This window comes from Camelus dromedarius, chromosome 12 (assembly GCF_036321535.1).
Source record: "Camelus dromedarius isolate mCamDro1 chromosome 12, mCamDro1.pat, whole genome shotgun sequence".
Lineage (NCBI taxonomy): Eukaryota > Metazoa > Chordata > Mammalia > Artiodactyla > Camelidae > Camelus > Camelus dromedarius.
Genome location: NC_087447.1, coordinates 64,980,771 through 64,995,285, shown reverse-complemented (window position 1 = coordinate 64,995,285; position 14,515 = coordinate 64,980,771). Strand labels below are relative to the sequence as shown.

General features: G+C 38.1%; 1 protein-coding gene and 1 long non-coding RNA gene across 7 annotated transcripts in view; one reads left to right on the top strand and one right to left on the bottom strand.

The window, feature by feature from the left end:
* Nucleotides 1–14,236, top strand: part of MTMR2 (myotubularin related protein 2) — an 86,899-nt gene extending 72,663 nt beyond the window's left edge. For all 6 annotated transcript variants that reach the window (XM_064492835.1, XM_010977808.3, XM_031460613.2 and 3 more), the window contains 5 exons: nt 2,647–2,853; nt 6,922–7,014; nt 10,059–10,172; nt 11,986–12,162; nt 12,855–14,236. In XM_064492835.1, the coding sequence (XP_064348905.1) occupies nt 2,647–2,853; nt 6,922–7,014; nt 10,059–10,172; nt 11,986–12,162; nt 12,855–13,016 (753 nt within the window). In that variant the 3' untranslated portion in view covers nt 13,017–14,236. The remainder of the gene's footprint in view (nt 1–2,646; nt 2,854–6,921; nt 7,015–10,058; nt 10,173–11,985; nt 12,163–12,854) is intronic.
* Nucleotides 1,749–12,031, bottom strand: LOC135322694 (uncharacterized). The gene is made up of 2 exons (XR_010383482.1): nt 10,358–12,031; nt 1,749–3,914 (listed from the first exon to the last, which is right to left on the bottom strand). It is a non-coding gene; the product is annotated as an uncharacterized LOC135322694 (long non-coding RNA).
* Nucleotides 14,237–14,515: the final 279 nt, after the last annotated feature.

Here is a 14,515-nt window from a genome sequence, read left to right as displayed (position 1 = left end):
ATACACACTCATTGGCACATTTTTTTCTCTGTTAGTTACCATAACGTTTTGTGTATATTTCCCTGTGCTATACAGTGTAATCTTGTGTATCTATTCTACAATTTTGAAATCCCAGTCTATCCCTTCCCACCCTCCACCCCCCTGGCAACCACAAGTCTGTATTCTCTGTGAGTCTATTTCTGTCCTGTATTTATGCTTTGTTTTTGTTTGTTTTTGTTTCTGTTTTTTAGATTCCACATATGAGCGATCTCATATGGTATTTTTCTTTCTCTTTCTGGCTTACTTCAGAACCACTTTTCAGTTTTAGTGCTTGAATGAATTAGTTTCCTATGTTCTGTGTTTGGTTCTCCTGTACTTCTTTCCCTCTTTCCCATCCTTCAGATCCCAGCTCATATTTCACTTCTTCCATGAAGTCCTCCCAGGTTGCATCCATTTTCATTTTCTCTAAACTTTTCACTTTACTTTTTCTTTCCATTTAATCAGGTGCTCCCTTGCACTTGCTTTAATTACTTTTGTGTGAAAAGCAACATATATTTCTAATTCATGCAGACTAGGAAAGGATAAATCATATTTTTTTATCTCCTCAAGAGCTAGGGCAGCACTGAATGATGTGAATAAAACACCCAGTAAGTAATTGTTGTGTGGCTTGCGAAAACCATTTTGGTCAGGCAATTGAGGTGAAGTTAAATGAAGGATACCATTTCAGTGCCGATTACCATATGAACACTCGTTTGCCTCACGTGTTAATACAATGTTTGAAGCACCAAATGTTATTTCAGTTAATATAGCTGTAAGTATTTTCAGATGTGATCTAAATTTCAGTAACATAGCTTACCAAGGTAACACACTTCTGTAGTATATATGACCATATATATATATATATATATATATATATAGTGAAGTAATTGGAAGTGAGATTTTTTGTTATTAAGGGGCAGCTAGTACCCACATTAAAACCTCTAAAATTAAGACAGAATTGAAGGCCAAATTGACCTAATGAGAATTACAGACCACTTTGATTATTATTTCTCTTCTAGAAACATAGAAGCTTGAATGTAACAAAGCGTATAAGCACTCTGCAGTTAGAGAGCATGGTCTCTATTACATCGTACGATGTATAAACAGAAAACCAGAAGATTTGGTTTCGAACTAGCATAAATTGCAGCATTCTGTAAACTCCAGGTCATTTCTAACAGGTATAAATAACATTCTCTCCAAGAAGCTGGCTATAGCAGAAACAAATTTCCTTAGAGGTACAGGAGGTACAGCTGTGCCTGGAGCCCCCTCTCCCCCAGTCCTCAAACCTGCAGGGCTTCCCCACTCACTGTCTTCAGACCTCTGCTCAGATACCGCCTCTCAGAGGTGCCTTTCCCAGCCCCTCCACACAAAAGAGCAGTTCTGCCAGCCCGCCGGGCCTGTGTGGCGCTTCTGCACTTACTGCCTCTGACACGCTCTACGTTTTTCTTTGCATCTGGCTGGCCTCACCTAAATGGAATGTAAACTTCATTAAGCCAGTGCTTTGTTCTGTTAGCTGCTCTGTCTCCAACACCTATAGCTGTAGGGGACGCCATAAATGTTTATCTTTTAAATGAGTGAATAAATGACAGTGACCACTTGGTATAAGTCTTCCGGGTCGGTCTTAACTTCCCAACTGTTTTAATATTTTGGGTCAGTGATGTGTTAGTTTGGATATACATTTGAATTATAGGTGGAAGTTATTTAAAACAGTGAGTTAAGATTAGTGGAGAATGGGGACCAGGCTTTTTTTTTTTAATGCCCACAGATGACTCTGATGCCCAGTCAGGATTGAGATTGCTTCAGCGAACCCCATTTCCAGAATATGCCTGCAGTTATGATAAAAAAGAAGGTCATCATTAGATTCTCCAAGCCTAGTGTATCTTTCCTTTCATTCTGATACACATTTGTGGAATCATGCTGTTCTTTAAGTGTGACATGGCCACTGCAGAGAAGAATGGGGATATATTGTTCATTTTAAAGGATATTACAGTTCTGTGTTTCTTTTTGCTTACATCTAATCCTGTCTAGTTTTAACTCAAAATTAACTTTGCAAAGAATATCTACATCTTAAAAGAAAATAAACTATTTTAGATACCAGCTAAATTGACATGGTAATATATCTGATACAAAAAAGCAGTTGTACTTGTTGTATGCTGTGTGACATATATAAAAACAGCAAAATAAATGCTATAGAAGTTACAGAATATTTTAGAATATCCAGTTTTACTGCTTTCATATCTATTCTAATTTGATTGAGTATTGTTTAAATAACAGATGCCTTCAGTTGGTGTATTATTTTTATTTAAACGGATGATGTTGGAATAGTTGAAACAGATCTCTTTAGAAGTTAATCCTTTGTCCTCGTACTCATAGTCTTGATTTGTTTAGAATCCAAAGGTACCTTTCATTGTGCAGACTAATAGGAGTCTGCATTTATGAGATTTTTATAGTTTTAAAAGTAGAATTTATGTATCTTCTACCATTTACAAAAATTCTTTTTAGGAAGGGACTGATATTTTTTTCCTCCACAAGTTATTGAGACAGTCATCTCTAACAAAACCCTGTTAGTAAATTTTGAAGAAGGAAGTTACTTTATTAAAAATTTCATTTAAAAAATCTGTTTTGCAGCTTATTCTTGCAGGGGCTCTTCGGATTGCTGACAAGGTGGAGTCAGGAAAGACGTCAGTGGTCGTACACTGCAGCGATGGCTGGGACCGCACGGCTCAGCTCACCTCCCTGGCCATGCTCATGCTGGATGGGTACTATCGAACCATCCGGGGCTTTGAAGTCCTTGTGGAAAAAGAATGGCTCAGCTTTGGACATCGGTTTCAGCTTGTGAGTAAAGAACCTGGACTCGGTGTATCACATATGCATCTCGTGTGAAAATGATGCCTTTTATTCACTATTCATCTGAAACTGATCATTTATTTTAAAGGGTTAAACTTCTCGAGAGAACATTTGGGCTGTTTTGGAAAATGCTAGGATATCCTACCATGGCCCTGCAGTCTGGAGCCAGGGGTTAGCAATTTGTCAGGTGTCTGCCCCAGTCTCTGTGTGATCTGTGCCAGGAAACGTGAACTGTCATCCTGTGATTTTCACCTTCAGATGACAGTTCAGATTAGCACGAATGGTTATGGAGTTACACACAGGGCACGTCTAGCTTTTCCTGTAGACTTAAGATGAAAATGGCTTAATTATTCTTAATTTAAAGTAGCCCTGCAAAGCTGCACTGCTCACACAGGACCAGGGTCTTAAAAAAAAACAGGCTGGAACTAAAAGAAATGACAGAGAAAAATGAGTAATTCAACTTAGACTGGGGAATAAAATGGCTTTTCTGTTTTCCTTTTTAAGGAACTAACACTCTTATGACCATGGGTTTGGAAAGTGTTGTAGTTAGTTTTACGGAAATGACAATTTTCTGTGCCTTCTGTCTGTCTCAGAATTTATTTTGTTGTTGTCATTGGTATCAAATCTAAAGGTTGGAAGGGCCTCACAGTCCAGGCATTAATTGCTGAATGTCTTCTATGGTGTCCCCATGAAGTCGTTAGTTTCTTCTTTAACCCCTTCAGAAATAAGCAGCAGGTCCCTTCCTGAGGCTGTCCAGTCTCAAAGTACCTCCTCGAACCTTCTTCCTCACAGTGACTAAAATCTCCTTCTCATTTTCTTACATCCCCCTTTGGAGACAAGGAGAACAAGTATGATTACTAACCAAATGAGATAGCCCTTCAGATACTTGAAAGTAGCCGTCTTCACGTGTCGTTCATAATCTTCAGCTCTTCTGGCTAAAGATCCTTCTCCTTCCGTCTTTTCTCATCCTAACCCCCTCACCAGCCCCGTCGTCCGCTGGACCTTGGTCATGGCTTTCTGCCAGCGTGGTACCCGAACTATCACAGTTCCTGAAATAGAGGAGTGCGGTTATGTCGTCCCTTTTAGAGGATTCTGTGCTTTCATTTGCTTTTTTTATTACTTACATCATAGTTTGGATTCATGTAGCCTTTGATCAAATGAACATTCATGTGATTTTTAGCTGTGTTCCTGCTACACACTCAATTTGAAATCAGAAAGCTGGGGACCTTGGTTCTTATGTATTGCCCATCCATGTTACATGTTAGTTGTACTCATAGAATTTAGAAGGTGAGGGGCAGGAATATTTTCCCAGGAAGGAGTAACAGAGCGAGAAAAATGTCTAGATGGGACTGAGCATGGCTGGAGTGGAGTTGATGATCACCGAGGGGAGAGTTAAGACTGTCAGAGGCCTTGCCGCCACTGAGTGTGATTCCTGGCAGCATTTCCCTAGATTAGCTGGGAGACGTCCTGAAATACGTTTTGCATAGATGCTGTCTCTAATGTTAACCATTAGTATCCAGCAGTTACCAGAGTATAGAAGCAGTGTTTATAAATAACTTGAAAGAAACGGACATTTAAAGGTAGTCTTCTCTTTCGCTCTTGAACTGTTAAATAAAATGGGTTATTAAAAAAAAAAAAAGAATGAAATTTAAGTCAGCCAAAGCTGCACATGTTCCTATAAATGTAACCAAAATCATAAATGTTTCAGACTGTTTGAAGTCGTTATGGATTCCTAAATTGCTAACTCTGGTTACCTACTCCTGAAAGCAGAATTTGACAATGAAAGGACACCTGGTCAAGAGAGTAGGCCCACATGGTTGATGTAGGCTAATGATTCTCAAACTTTGATTTCAGATTTTGATTTCTCAAACTTTTTGATTTTTCTCTTTCCATTTTTAACAAGTATTGATGACTCCAAAGAACTTTATGCCCATCAATATTTACCATATTGGAAATTAAATTTTAAAAATTTAAATATTATTTAAAGGAGTAAGTCCATTTGTCTTAGTTCCTTTGGGCTGCTGTTTCTCAGTTTTGATGGCTGGAAGTCCGTGTTCCAAGTGCCAGCATGCTGGGGTTCTGGTGGAAGGCCCTTCTGGGTGTAGACTGCCAACTTTTCACTGTTCCTGAGTGGTAGAAAGGGCTGGGGAACTCTGTGGGGTCTCTTTTGATAAGAGCACTAATCCCATTCCTGAGGGGGATCTTCTCCACCCTCCTCACCTCGGGAGCCCCTAATACCATCACGTTGGGCATCAGGATTTCAACATGTGAATTTTGGGGGGACACAAACATTCACACCATGGTACTGTTATATATTAACATAAATAACATTTTAAACAACTATTTTCCAAAACAAAAAGGTTTAATGAGAAGATTGGCATTGTTCTACACTTTTGGCAAATTTCTTTAATGTCTGGCTTAATAGAAGATAGCTGAATTTCATGCCTATTTCTGCATTCAGTCTGTTACAATATGTTCTATTGGTATGAAGAAATGAGGAAAACCTGACCACAGATATGTAGCTTGAAAAACAGCATTTTAATTTTTTTTAGGGAATTGTGGATATTTTTCTTTGATACTGTGTCAAAACTTGACAAATGGTAGTTTCTTAGAGGTTAATTATAGTGTGGAATCCAAAACTAACTCAGTGAGTTTTTTGTTGCTTTTTCCATTAAAGGCCATGGGTCTGTCTTGTACTTTGAAGAGATCTTTCCCCCATGCATGATTTTGTGACATCATGTGTTGGTTATTTGGAAAATACTGGCTGAGTTAACAGCTTTTCCAATGTCAGTGCATTTCATTATGTAATGTCATAAGATCACATGTTAACATCACTACTGATTTTTATCAGAAGTCTTTAAGTATTATCAAACTCATTGTGGCAGATGAGATTTTCCCCCAAATCTAATTTTCGCTCAAAAGCTTGAATTTTATCATCGGTAACAAGTACTGTCCATTGTTTTCCTTGAAGTGACACATTCACTTCTGTACATTTTCAAAAAAATCTCTGCAAGATATTCAGGTCTTAATAACCAAAGCTGGTAGCAGAAGCATGTTATGCGTATTTCCCATTTTGTTACATAGGATATTAAAGAAAACTGTACTCAAAGGGAGAGGTTTAATAAAGTTAATAATTTTTACTGCTTCATCAGGGAAGCTGGCTTGAGAGAGACTGGCTCTTTCCCTCTTTCATTTAACTGCAAGTGCGTGGCAGGCCGGAGTACGCAGCCACTAGTGTAGATTTCTTTCAGTACCTTGCTTCCTGATTCCTCCTAAGGTACCCAAGTTTCATCCTTCATCACTTTTGCACCATTAGTGCAAATGTCAACCCATTGAAAAAGGCAAATAATGCCTTAGTAATATTATGAAATTTGTTTTGAGCTCACAGGCCTCCCCTCCCCCCTTGCTGGAAGTCCACGGACCATACTTTGAGAATCACTGCTTTAGGGTACAGAGTAGGGGTCTGTCTCAGTCATCTGGGGCAAAGATCCTCAGCGGAGGAAAAAGCTGAGAATACGGGTGAATGCATGCTTGAGGGCAGATGTCAAGCATTTTTTAAAAGTTTTCAAAGGGTTGTGCTTGTGTGATTCTTTCTGATAAAGACTGGAGCTCAGATGCAGCAGGTCTCCCATGGCATGCGCAGGCCAGTGTGTTAAAGGAGCAGGGTGTTTCCCGAGGCTAGTGTAACTGTTAATGCTCAGGGCAAATTAAATCTCCAGGACAAAACTCTGGGCTCTGAGGCCTGACATCTGCTGTCTTCCATTATCAGCCTTTCAGGATCTGAGTTTCATTTATTAAACAGAATTGTTAGTCCTGTCATAAGCATCTCATGTCAGAAAATCATCTGGTAGTTTGCACAGAAAAATGTTGAACAGAGATTTCTGCTTGGTAGGATGATGGGTGATTTGTTTTCCTTGAAGTGCGCTTTTAAAAAGATTTTCTGAAGTTTTAAAAATACTGAGCAAATGTTACTTTTCTTAGAAAATAAAATTACTTCCATTAACAATTGAAAAAATCCTACAAAGCTCTTAAGGTATTTCACTCTCTTTGTTTCAGAGACTTGGCCATGGAGATAAGAACCATGCAGATGCAGACAGGTCGCCTGTTTTTCTTCAGTTTATTGACTGTGTCTGGCAAATGACAAGACAGGTAACTTATCTGGCATATCCGTTCGTATATCTCTTTTTAAGCTGTCCAGTCAGAGCTGGATTTGGTCACTGATTGTTCCTACATTTCATGTAAAATGGAAATTCTTGTAAGTTTTCTAGGTACTGTTGTTACCTATGATCACATTATAAATTAAGTTAAAGGATATTATTTGGAGGTGGTATTAAACCCGTAACAATTTGATTCCATATTTCAATGAATGGCATTGATAATAATCCTTAAGAAGTTTCCTTCTTTGTTTTGGACAAGTAGTGTTAAATAATGGCAATATATTGCCAGAAACCATAAATTCACCTATACGTAGAAACTCATCTATACGTTGCTAAAGAAATGAAGAAATGGGCTAGGTAACTCAAGCAAAAGGAAACCCTATTTTAAGCAATTTTGATGGAAAAATGTGTTTAGGTAGAAATTATGGCAAGGTATGTATGTAACAGATTCAGTGCTTTTTGTTCAAGATGATGTTTTTTAGACTTAATATTTCTAGAAATATTAATGTAAATGGATTTTAGTCTTTTAGAAAGATACCAGAGACTGAAAAATAGCTGGTTTATTATGGCATCACTTCACTAGTGAGCATGGAGTTGGTGTCTTAAAAATATTTAACTCAAGAAAAATTACCTCAAAACCCAAAAGTTAGATACAGCTCATTGGTGATCATGTTTTAGCTTTAATGAAATACTATTTATGGTGATCCTCAAGTCAGGTACATTCATTATATACTGAGTAGTTTATTTTTCCCCCGTAAAGCATTTCAGTTTGGGTGGATTATTTGGAAACATACTGGCTTAAATGAAGTGTTACAGCTGAAGTGACTACAATGTGATGAGGCTAGTATGTTAATACCTATACTGCAATGTGTTTACAGGTCAGTTTTGTTCTGTAAATTAGGCCCTTGGTGTGTTGTGGGGGAGGGGAGACACTACATGCTTATTAGTTTAATAATATTTACTACTTCTTGGAGTAGGTTTGAATTTTTCCTTTGGAATTGCTATGCAAATCCGCACCAAAAAAAAAATTTTTTTTTTTTGGTATTTGACCAAAAACAATGGGACCTACTTTTGACAATTACCATATTCAATTTTTAAACATTCACTGTTTGCAAAACTCAAATATGCCATATCAAAGGACTGCAAAAGCTGTCTGAAACCGTGGCATCATTAGTGGTTCATTCAGTGTATTTCCAGGGAGAACGCCCTGAAAGGAGCAATGTGTGTGAATTATTAGTTCTGGTATATTTGTTGGAAAAACAAAATCAATCACATTTACCAGTTGTTTGCACATGGTACATGACACACATTTCTTCCTTAGTAATTGTGTTAACTTCTTACAGGTTGTATATCTAAAAGCAATTTGACTCTAATTTTGAGCTTAAGTTTTACTAAGTAATAGAATGTCAGTTTATTCTTGTGTTTCATTGTTAGAACTTAAAATACCCCGTAGTTACGTCTTTGCTTTATTTATATTTTTCTTTGATACTTTCTTCCCGAACATTGAACGTGTTAGTTATGTTTGTTGGCAGTCATCAGTTTTAGAAACAACTGAATGTTTGTGCAGAGACTTAAGCAGCACATTTGTCAAAATGGGGCTAATTATGCTGTAATTAGCCAGATTCTGTGTGTCCTCCTACCCTCACTGTCATCCCCTTGCTCCTGGGATCAGGAAGCAGATGAAGGGCTCTTCAGATTTTAAACATGTAAGGAGAACAAAGTATTCCTCCCCTGCTCAGGATTTTAAAAGCAATAGCAGCAGTTAATGCTGTATTGCTATTTTTAGTTTTGTTGTGAGGAAATGCCCACTGATTAAGCTGTCTTCTCATAACTGAGCTAACAGTTTTCCCAGGAAGATGAAGCCTAACCATAGGCCATGCTCCTCTGGACTGCTGTGCAATGGGTCAGGGCGCAGCACAGCTGGCTAATGAACAAGGCTGTTAAGAGTGTGTAACAGTCCAGGAGATAGGATTTATTCTGTAAATGAATGAATGGAATTTGACAAAGTTTCTTAAAATTAATTGGCTTTGTTGGCATGTGCTTCATCACCTGCTTCATTCACTTCACAGCCACAAAAATTACTTAAGAATAAATTGAGAAGATAAATTTGCCACATCACCCACTTATAAATTTAGCAAATTCCAAGGCAAAGCTGTTTTCGTTCCTGTTCCTTTTGCATGCAGTTCATGCTGTGATCCTTCTAAGAAAAACTTGGCACCAGTATTTATTTCCCAAATCAGCAATCCAAATATTCATGGACTCCCTCTTCACAGGCCTGTAATTGGCATAACCCTACATAGAAGCTTTCGAATAATTTTTGAAATATTAGATGGATAGGATGGATTATACTAAATCCTTTACCGTCCTGGGATCTGTAATTTTATTGATATATTCACCCAAAATTATGTTGTTTGGGTAATATTAAGACATTCAATCAAGCCCTTGTCCTAGGTTAAAGAGAAAGGAAACTTTCTTTTTGTTAGCGGCTGCCAGAGTCCTAGATTACAAGATGTTCTGGTTTGAGTGGATGCTCCTTAAAATGTAAGTTGACTTTAAACAACCTGCACATCTGCCTTGGATATTAATTTTTGCATACTGCTGACGTTTTCCAGAGACATTGATATTTTTTGTGTAATTCCTAAAAACAAAACTACATTGTTGAAAATTTAAGTTAAAATCTTACTATGTTGTTTATGGTCATTTTTGGCAGAGAAAGACAAGGCAAAGTGTCATCAGCTTTAAGATGAGGGTTAACAGGTAGAAAGGGATACCGAAGCGATACCGAAGCGTCAGGGTCAGACCATTCAAACTCTTGGTGCACAAGAAGACGAGATTTTAGGAGAAATTGTCCCAGAAGAGTGATCAAGTGGGTTTTGAACAGAAGACCAAGCAGATAATACCCTAATGGCTTAGAAGTATATAGTTTTGAATACCGGTAGCTTCATTTTAAGAAGTATTAAAAAGGATCTACCAATATACAGGGATGAATGTGCTTGGAAAAATGTAATAATTTTGTGTGTGGTGTTTGCTTTGCAGTTTCCTACAGCATTTGAATTCAATGAATACTTTCTCATTACCATTTTGGACCATCTATATAGCTGTTTATTTGGAACGTTCCTCTGTAACAGTGAGCAGCAGAGAGGAAAAGAGGTAAAATGCAAGGCCTGACCCTCCCCTCTCCCCCAGATATGGGCTCTCTTCACTAGAGTGCATTCTGAGATGGATTTCAACTGAAGACGTGTTCTTCTGGATGGTTTCTTTGGCCATATTTTATTTTACATCCCTTAATATGCTATTTCTTTCTGTACATCTGAACCTGATCTGTTTTAAAGTACCTCCGTCACAAGATGGAACATGCCAGCCAGCTGTCAGTCAGCTGAGTTTCTGGGTAGGGAGCAGTGCCTGCTGGGGAGCTGAAGTCCGTGGGGTCCTGGGAGCACCACGGTGCCTGTTACTCTCTGCAGGATGGAAACCCATCAGGACAGCTGGAGAACAATATAATCAGCAAAAAGAATATACATCTGAATGAATGGACGGCTCAAATCCCCAAATATATTTTGCATACGTATGAGCCATTTTAGTTTTTTAAAGTGTAAAATGATACTGTAAAACATTCAAATACTGAAAAGATTATTATGTAGAAAGTTAAAATTTGTTAATCCCCTTCCCTAGAGATCTCACTCTTAAGTGGTTGGTATTATTTAGAAGAAACCACGTAAGGAGTACATTTCAGGTTTTACTTCGTCTTCCTCTGTACGATTCTAAATGATCTTGATTAGTGTCTCCCTCTGCATCAGTCTTCATTCTAAAACGTGGCTGTAAAATAGTTTCTTCATGCTTTTCTGTGAAGCATAATGACAGAGTGCTTGCTCAGGAACCAGGCTGCCTGGGTTCGAATCTTGCATCTTTCACTTACTTGTGTGACCTGGGGCAAAGCTTCTGTATAAAGTAGGGATAACAGCACATACTTAAGTTCTTAATAGGACTTACTATTGCGACGATTAAATAAAATACAAAACACTACAACAGCTGCCACATAGTACGTGCTTCCTAGACTCTAAGTTCCTTGAAGATAGAAATAATTTAATTCACCACTGTATCTTCAGTATCTAGCATGCAGTAAATATTTCCATGCACAGCAGGCACTCAAGAATTTACTGAATGTTTGTTAGATAATTAAGAATGTAGGTAACTTCCAAAGATACTTCTATCTTTTGAGAGACTTAAAAATAGGATTTACTATATCCTTAAAAAAAGAAACATTTTTTAAACTGAGCTATAGTTTGCATTCCATAAAATTGTTTTAAAGTGTATAATTTAGTGGTTTTAGCATATCTAGAGTTGTATAACCATCACCACTATTAATTTAAGAACATTGACAAGAAACCCTGTACCGATTAGTAGTTACTCCCCATTCTCCTCTCCTCTCAGACCCTGGCAAACACTCATCTGTCTCGTTTGCCTCTTCTGGACGTTTCGTTCAAGGTGTGGCCTTTGTGTCTAGCTTCATTAACTTAGCATGTTTTCAAGGCTCAATTTGTAGCATGTATGAGTACTTCATTCCTTTTTATGACTACATAATATTTCATTGTATGGATATACCACATTGTATCCATTTATCAGTTGATGGACTTTTGAGTGGTTTCTACTTTTTGGCTATTATGAATGGTGCTACTTTGAACATTTGTGTACCAGTTTCTGTGTGCATGTGTTTTCACTTCTCTTAGGTTTATACTTAAGAGTGGAACTGCTGGTATGGTAACTGTTTAACTTTTTGAGGAACTGCACGGTTTTTCACTATCCCTCGATTTTAGTCTATGTGGGGCTATCGCTGAAATGTCTTCTAAGTTCTCTCCCTCTAAAAAGATTATAATGATCAGTTTACCTTTTTACAAATTTCATCTAAAGTATTATGTAAAGCTTATGTAATGGAGAATCTTAACCTATTTTTTCCTTCTTATAGAATCTTCCTAAAAGGACTGTATCACTGTGGTCTTACATAAATAGCCAGCTGGAAGACTTCACTAATCCACTCTATGGGAGCTATTCCAATCATGTCCTTTACCCAGTAGCCAGCATGCGCCACCTAGAGCTCTGGGTGGGGTATTATGTAAGGTGGAACCCACGGATGAAGCCACAGGTATGTGCCCTACAATACAGTGAAAGTGTTCATCCATGCAATTACATGAATCAGGTTTGTCCCCTGCAACTACAAAATTGTATGTGCATATTTAAAACTTTCACTTTTTCCTGTTAACAGTTAGTTGAGTAAAAAAAGCACTATATAGGGATGATGGTGTACTTGGTTCATGCTAGTATGGCCTTGGACAAATCACTTCTGTCTCATCTGTCTTTCCCTCCTCTGTAAAATGAGACTGCTGGACTAGATAACTCTAAAGGTCCTGTTTTAATAGGTTGGAGAAATTAGCTTTAGGAAAGTGAAAAGCCTAACAAAATCCTGTTTTTTAAAATGTTATGGAATATTTATTGCTTAAAACTGTTTAAGACTCAAAAGCCTGTAACAAAATGACAGGAAATCTTATTGGCTCTTAGATTACCTTGTTAGATTATACTTAAGTATTTTAAGTAACTTACCAGTTTTAGGGTAGTTTGTGGACGTACTGGGGCACTAGGAAAGCCAGTGAGAGAGCAGTGGTGTCAGTCGAGTCCCTGGAATGACACTTCACTGAGGTGCTGGGAAGATGGGCGAGGTCCCCATAGCTGAAAACACACACACTGCAACATTTAGAGAAGGAACTCTACCAGAATGATTTGACTTCAGGTTTGTTTAGGTTTGCCTAGTTGAATAACTATGGTGTTTTGCTCTTGTAGGAGCCCATTCACAACAGATATAAAGAACTTCTTGCTAAACGAGCAGAGCTTCAGAAAAAGGTAGAGGAACTACAGAGAGAGATTTCCAACCGATCAACCTCATCCTCAGAGAGAGCCAGTTCTCCTGCACAGTGCGTCACTCCTGTACAAACTGTCGTGTGAAAGGTCTGCTAGATGGGGGCCGCCAGTCATCGCCGCGAACTCCTGATTACAATGGCAGCTTTATGAGTGGAAGGTCTTCTGAATATAGAACCCATCTGTGAGAGAAATTCAGTCACTTTATTTATTTTAAATAAGTCTCTCTAGGATGAGTTTAGAACTGTAGCAGTGCCGGTGGCTTAAGTGAAATAACCCCACATGTAATTACATGATTATGACACTAATCTTTTAAGTCACCCAAAGAATATTAAAATGCTTCAATCCTGGATCCACAGGGGGAACCAGTTGCTGATTTTTAAGAGGAAAATGGTGTCCAGTAAAATCAAAACACAGGTGATTTCAGAAATAAACCTGATGGAAGAGCACTCACCGTGGCACAGAGGGAGGAGCCCAAACCAATCCTGAAGTTCCGTGCCATTACCCATACCGGGCCTCAGCGCGATGATCGATGAGAATCCTCTGATGCTCCTTCCCCCATCATGGGTTTTTCTTTCTGGTAGTAATTTACTTTGATCACCATTAAAAACCCACATTCTTCATATGTAGTAGGGCAAAGTCTTGAGGATATTATGGTGTAGTAGTAGTTGAAAATTATTGCTGTCATTATTTATGGACTTAATTTAAGATGTATTACATAGCTGTTCTAAAATGACGCCTCAGATGTGCTTGGGAGCGGGATGGAGGAGGAGGTGGTCGCCGTCCAGGATTTCAAAGAAGTCCACGTCCTTCAGATTAGTTTCCATTTGCACAATTACTAGAAACATCATGAAACATATTTAAAGAACTCACTATCTGCCCTACTTCACGTACTTTTTTTGGGGTGTGTTTTGAACACAGAGAAGTCAGCTGGTGAGTTTTGAGGCAGTATTTAAAAGTTTATAGGACTGACTTTTTTCCTGAAGTCTGTATAGTGAGACGTACTATGCTCAGATTTGACACGAAATATCTTACTACTACTTTCCTTTGCAAATTCTGTAATTCCACTGAATGATTAAGCCTACCAAAGAACTTACTGCATGTAAACATGTATTACAGTCTCGATGCCAGTAAGGGAAATCCTGCTTCGCTTTCTGCCTGCTACAGTAAGAACTCAGTGCTGGTGTAAACACTTGACTCCCTGTCTGTTTTCTCTGTGTGAGAGCCATACGTTATGTACTGTAACACAAAGGAGCTTCTTGTCCCTTGGGTCTTTAATTAAAAGAAAATTTCAGCTGACTTTTAAACCCTGTCCTTGTTCTAAGTTGTCTGTCTTAATTATCTTTTGCAGAAATATTTGGAAACTTTTTGAGGAAAAGGAGTGTTTCATACCACCTGCTGCAGGTGAAATGTTCAACTTGAAACCACAAACCAAATAATACTCAAAAATACAGGATTTTTTTCACTCGTTAATTCACTGGTCTGAACCTTAGCTCTGCTCTTGGTCTTGCAATTAGTAACTATAATTTGTTAGTACATCCAGTATTAGCAAAATTGGTACCAAAATGATTTGGTCATTGTGAAAT